This window comes from Littorina saxatilis, linkage group LG13, assembly GCF_037325665.1.
Source record: "Littorina saxatilis isolate snail1 linkage group LG13, US_GU_Lsax_2.0, whole genome shotgun sequence".
Classification (NCBI taxonomy): Eukaryota; Metazoa; Mollusca; class Gastropoda; order Littorinimorpha; family Littorinidae; genus Littorina; species Littorina saxatilis.
The window spans coordinates 13,629,795-13,635,695 of NC_090257.1; the positions used below are offsets into that span (position 1 = coordinate 13,629,795).

The 5,901-nt window shown below is 46.4% G+C and overlaps 1 protein-coding gene across 1 annotated transcript in view; it reads left to right on the forward strand.

Annotated features, from left to right (window-relative positions):
* The first annotated feature begins 2,526 nt into the window (after positions 1-2,526).
* The window catches only part of LOC138946043 (regulator of gene activity-like), a 4,413-nt gene continuing 1,038 nt past the window's right edge, over positions 2,527-5,901 (forward strand). Inside the window, exons 1-4 of the mRNA XM_070317567.1 lie at positions 2,527-2,681; positions 3,822-4,193; positions 4,926-5,003; positions 5,486-5,634. Of these exons, the coding sequence (XP_070173668.1) occupies positions 2,630-2,681; positions 3,822-4,193; positions 4,926-5,003; positions 5,486-5,634 (651 nt within the window). The 5' untranslated portion in view covers positions 2,527-2,629. The remainder of the gene's footprint in view (positions 2,682-3,821; positions 4,194-4,925; positions 5,004-5,485; positions 5,635-5,901) is intronic.

The following is a 5,901-nucleotide window of genomic DNA, read 5'->3' on the forward strand; positions in this document are numbered from 1 at the left end:
ATGACGAGTGGTCATGCCAAATGAGCAATTTTGACATTGTAGCCACTGATAACGCATGCGTCACGTGCAGAGCTCACTTGTGGCAATGGACGAAAGGTCGACGACCAGATAAACATTTTCTGCAGTTTGGTGGATATCCTTGTAGCCATATAACTAAATTATCCAAATATTACAAGCTATGCGTTTCTTTTTTTGAACAGTATAGTAATGCCACAAACGGTATAACCATGTCTCCATAATAAGGGTATTTCTATATCTTTACTGAATTAATACTTAGCGAGATGATTGAAATTACATAAATGTTTCGGTATTTGAATTCAAAACTTGTCTCACGGCGAGGGTTTAGTGTTACGAGACTTGTATTACATTGTTCCCGAATGCGATAACTGAAACAGGCTGGACGCGAAGTGTCATCGAAAGGTCACTTGGTCATCACATCAAGTTCTTGTGAGCACGGGCGTTCAATCTAAACCTCAAACAGTTCAACAACAGCCAATTGCTGATTAACGTCACGATGAAAAGCTAGACACTTTAAAACAAGCAAACAAACGAACAACAAACAAATATACAAATAGACAAACAAGCAAACGAAGAAAGACAATCAGGGGGGAACATGAAAGCTACAGTACCATGTATAGGGACACAAGGGCTGAGGTGTACGAACCGGAAGTGGGTGCCACCCAAACAGGAGAGAACAAACCGCGGGTTCCGTGATTCGTTGAAATCACAGCACATTGCAGTTTCGATCAATCCAACACTGCGGGTGGCTCCCGTTTGGGTGGTAACTTTCTCGTACCCCTCAAACCTGGAATCACACATGCAAGTACAAGTGCGTAACGAAATCGCGCGCGCGCACAGAAGCCACACAAACCCACACATGCTAGCACATACAATACACACGTAGACACAAACACAGACACACACAGACACATACATGCATACAGACAGACAGACATACACCCACCCACTCACACACCCACACACACACACAAGCAAACGCGCGCACACACACAGTGACACACACACAGTGACACACACACACACACACAAACACCCACACATACACGCACGCACAACCACACACACAGACAGACAGACATACACCCACCCACACACACACCCACACACACACACACACACAAGCATACGCGCGCACACACACAGTGACACACACACACAGTGACACACACACACACACACACACACACACACACACACACACACACACACACACACACACACACACTGACACATCCACGCTCACACACACATACACGCACATTCGCGCGCGCACGCACACACAGTGAAGCGTTTCTGTCATAATTGACCCCAATAATTATTTCGTACATATTTATTGTCGCCCCACTTTTTTGTGAGGAAAACATATTTTTCCTAGGGATCAATTTAGGACATATAGTACTTGTTTACGCACTTCGTGCTGGTAAATATATTTTGTCTAGGTACCAATTTACATAATGAGTAGCTGAGGACCGTGACTGAAAACACAGCCGATGAATAGTCCATTCGGGAGGGAACGAAGAGTCACAGCTTACCCAAACCACAACTCGCCTTACTCGTGCCTATTAATTAACATAGTTATCTTTGTGTGACCGTTTTGACAGAAAACAATTCATTGACTTGTTATTGTTTTCGTGTTAACTTGGCCTCACTTTATACGCTGTGAGGTCAAACTGGCCAAGTTTTACCACCGGTAATACACAACTTGGCACTTGTCGCAAATTCAAGTTTGTGACTCTACAGATGGATTGTGCGACACACTGCGAGTGCCGATTTTGCGACAAAATGACACACTGTGCTTGTAGTTGCAGCAAGTGACTGTGAATGCGACAATATAGTGTAAGATCTGCAACAGGACCACATTTAGTTTGTTTGTTTGTTTGTTTGTTTGTTTGCTTAACGCCCAGCCGACCACGAATTAAAGGGCCATATCAGGGCGGTACCACATTTAGTGTGTAACCCAGTCCGAAAAGTGCAAATGAAAAATATACTCGCCAAAGCTAGAGGCTAAGAAACGGAGGACTGGCTGAACAAGAGCAGTACAAAACATTGAAAGGAGGAAGGCCCAGCGACTGTGCTCCTCTGCTGGCTTCTGTGATTTAGGTCAGCACGTTTTTCGCGTGGAATTGCGTAAAGTTACTGCACACACATAAGCAGTCTCCAGTTATACGGCAAAGAACAGATCGTTATCATATGTGCTTCTGTATCAATGTGTGTGTGTGTGTGTGTGTGTGTGTGTGTGTGTGTGTGTGTGTGTGTTTGTGTGCGTGCGTGCGTGCGTGCACGGTGCGTGCGTCAGTGCGTGTGTGTGTGTGTGTGTACGAGTGTGCGTGTACGTGTGTGTGACTGTGCACCCGTGCACGCGCGTGTGTTTGTGTTTTGCCGGGAGTTTAATGACATGGGGACAGCAGGGGGTGAAAGGAGTGGGCTTGTTGGTTGATGACAGCGGGTGGTGATTGTTATTGAGATGAGCAGGGTGACTGTTTTTCCCGCCACACAGTATAAAAGCACACACCGCGCTGTAATCTTCACACTTCAGCCTATCCAGACTGTCAGCACGTGCATCCAAGGCGACTAAAGACTTTTCCTGTGACCAAAGCACATCATCACTATGCGGTTCATCATTGTCCTACCTCTGCTCGTCGTCCTCGCCAGTGCAGCTCGTAAGATCCTCTTTTCCTATTTTCTTTGGTTGTACAAGAGTTTACTCAGTAGTTTATAATACCACCAAGTAATGATTTCATCATCAAAAAGAGCGCCTTCAGCAGCAAGTGAAACACTTAAATGCGCGTGCTTTTCCTTTCTTTCCTGATGCTCACTTTATCCTCTGTTTTGTTCTTTTTATTAGCCTCGATAGGTATAACCAATTGCTTTTTTGTTTGTTTGTTTGTTTGTTTGTTTGCTTAACGCCCAGCCGACCACGAAGGGCCATATCAGGGCGGTGCTGCTTTGACATCAGTTTAACGTGCGCCACACACAAGACAGAAGTCGCAGCACAGGCTTCATGTCTCACCCAGTCACATTATTCTGACACCGGACCAACCAGTCCTAGCACTAACCCCATAATGCCAGACGCCAGGCGGAGCAGCCACTAGATTGCCAATTTTAAAGTCTTAGGTATGACCCGGCCGGGGTTCGAACCCACGACCTCCCGCTCACTGGGCGGACGCCTTACCACTAGGCCACCGTGTTGCGGTACCAATTGCTTGAGTTGCTGACAGTTTGATTGATATAAAAATGAAGGGGCGCTAACTTGTCACCGAGCTGTGCTTACCAAGCATTTCAGATATCTCGGTGGGAAATCTTTTGGCCAATATTTGTTATTTGTCCCCATGGACTTAAAAGGCCCATTCCGCCTTTGTGAAAACTCACCTCATCGTCTCAGATATGGTTAGGCGTCGAAGGGATAAGACCATCCCTATACTCGATCACATACCAACAATAAACAGCCTGTGAGCTCTCTGTGCACATTGGTGTTTTCTAAAGGATTAATTTCGTAAAGAGCAATGGTGCTTTTTTCTTAAATAAATTCGTCAGTAAATTCCAACTTACCACGGCAAGCAAGCAGTCAGGGTGGTGATAGTTGGTATGTGACCAAGTGGAGCGGTGGTCGTCTCCCATGTTAAAGCCTGGCCACATCTAAGATTATAATAATGACACGTTTAGTTTGTCCCCAAGGAGTTTAAAAATCAAATTGACAATACTTACATTAGTGTCATCAATTACACTTGGAGGAATCATCATGATGACAATTAATCCGAAATACGACAGAGCGTGAAATGTGGCCACGCCTTATGTTTCAGACGAGCGAAAGAGACAACTTCTTGGCGGGTTGCTGGGGGGCGGAGGAGCCAGGACGGGGAGCCGGACCAGCGTGGTCAGTAGCTCCAGGGTGTCGGGCAGTGTCAGCGGCACGCTCAGGGGCGGAGCCTCCGGGGCCGGGGGTCTGCTTGGTGGGCTGACTAGCGGGGGGCTGGTCGGAGGTTTGACGGGGGGCTCGAGCGGCGGTCTGCTCGGGGGCGTGTTAGGGGGCTCGGGGGGCGGTCTGGTTGGGGGCTTGACGGGAGGCAACCTGCTGGGCGGAGTGCTGGACAACGCCGGAAATCTGGTGGGCGGTCTGACCGACACCTTGGACAACACGCTCAGCAGTGTGGGTGACGCTGTCGGTCAACTGGGTGAGTATATCCTCTGTGAGTGTGTGTGTGTGTGTGTGTGTGTGTGTGTGTGCGTGCGCGCGCGCGCGTGTGTGTGTGTGTGTGTGTGAGTGTGTGTGTGTGTGTGTCGGTGTGTCGGTGTGTCTGTCCGTCTGTCTTTCTCTTTATCTAAAAGATTCAATGCTCGCATCTCCACTTGAGTCGAATCGATCAACGGATGATCAATTAAAACTCCTTCGTTTTCTGCCTAAAATAAAATCCGCTAAGGCCAAACAAAAAAATAGGTCTGTTTACGGTAACATAGGCCCAAAAAATAGGGTCGGTAGGTCGGGATTGTTTTTTTTTTTTTTTTTTTTTTTTTTTTTTTCCAAAAAACCATATTTTTACGTTATTTTGCCAAAAAAACAAGATTTTTTTTTTTTTTTTCCCCAAATGCCAAAAAAAAGTTTAGGGTCGCGCGAAAAAACTAGGGTCGGTCGGGTTACCGTAAACAGACCTATTTTTTTTTTTGGCCTAACCTTAACACACATGATGGGCTTTCTCAATACTAAAAGCTCGTACACGGTTGGCGTAGCTCGCGGATGTGACAAAGCTCCCTGAAGTTGGATTTTAACATCTTTTTATTTCTCGATGTTCGTTGTGCAGGCGTATAAAAAGTAGTACAAGGGTGTTATCTACGCTACATTTCTTGTTCTCTTTTCGTGAAGTTTATTACGTTTGAGTGTCACTTGTGTGTGTGTGTGTTTGTTCCAGTGCAAGAGGTTCTCGCCCTGGTACAGGACATTATCAACAGTCTGGCAGAAGCTCTGAACACTGGCACCAACGTGGCAGGTGATTTGACCGCTCTCTACTCTCAACCTTCTTTTGATTTCGCTTTATAAAAAGACTAGAAAATACTATACCGTACTCATGAAGACGACAAAGTAACAATTCTCAAAAGTGTCTACCCTAGTGTCTTCTTCAGGTACGTATAATTATATAACAAGAAACAATGCAGAAAAAAGAACACACACACACACACACACACACACACTCACACACGCGCACGCGCGCAACACAAAAGACGGATGCAAGACAACAGTTAAAATACAAAAACAAAACAAAAACGAAATGCTGCTTTTCAATGCCCTGTAAATGTAAAGCAGTTCACGGCCCCCAAGCCAAGCAAGCGGACCACACTTGATAATAGAACCTTCAAGCCACTCACGGTCAACGTTAACTTTATCCACATGCGGCTTACAGCTAAGTTAACATTAACAATGAGTGGCTTGAACTCCCATACTGACCACATTCCCTGCTGTCGCTGTCCACAGGAGCTATTGCTGAGTCCGCAGCGGACCTGGTGAATTCACTGGATCTGAACGAACTGGGCGCAGGCGTGCTGGAGATCGTGCGGGAGTCGCCCAGCAGCCTGAATGCTGAGCTCCTGGTCACCGAGATCGCCCTCAATCTGGGCAACACGGTACGTCTCTGGCTGAATCTATTGACTTTCTGTCTCTGTCTGTCTCTGTCTGCCTGTATGGCATGCTGGCTGGCTGGCTGGCTAGCTGTCTCTGTCATTCTGTCTGTATGCCTGCCTGTCTGTGTATTCACACTTTCCTTCAGTCCAACATACACACGGGAATGCACAAGATACCACTTAAACTGGAACTTTAATAAATCCAAACTTCAGGTACAATTTATACAAAAGACCCCAGGCACACAATGCTAAGATGGCGACGACCCTATC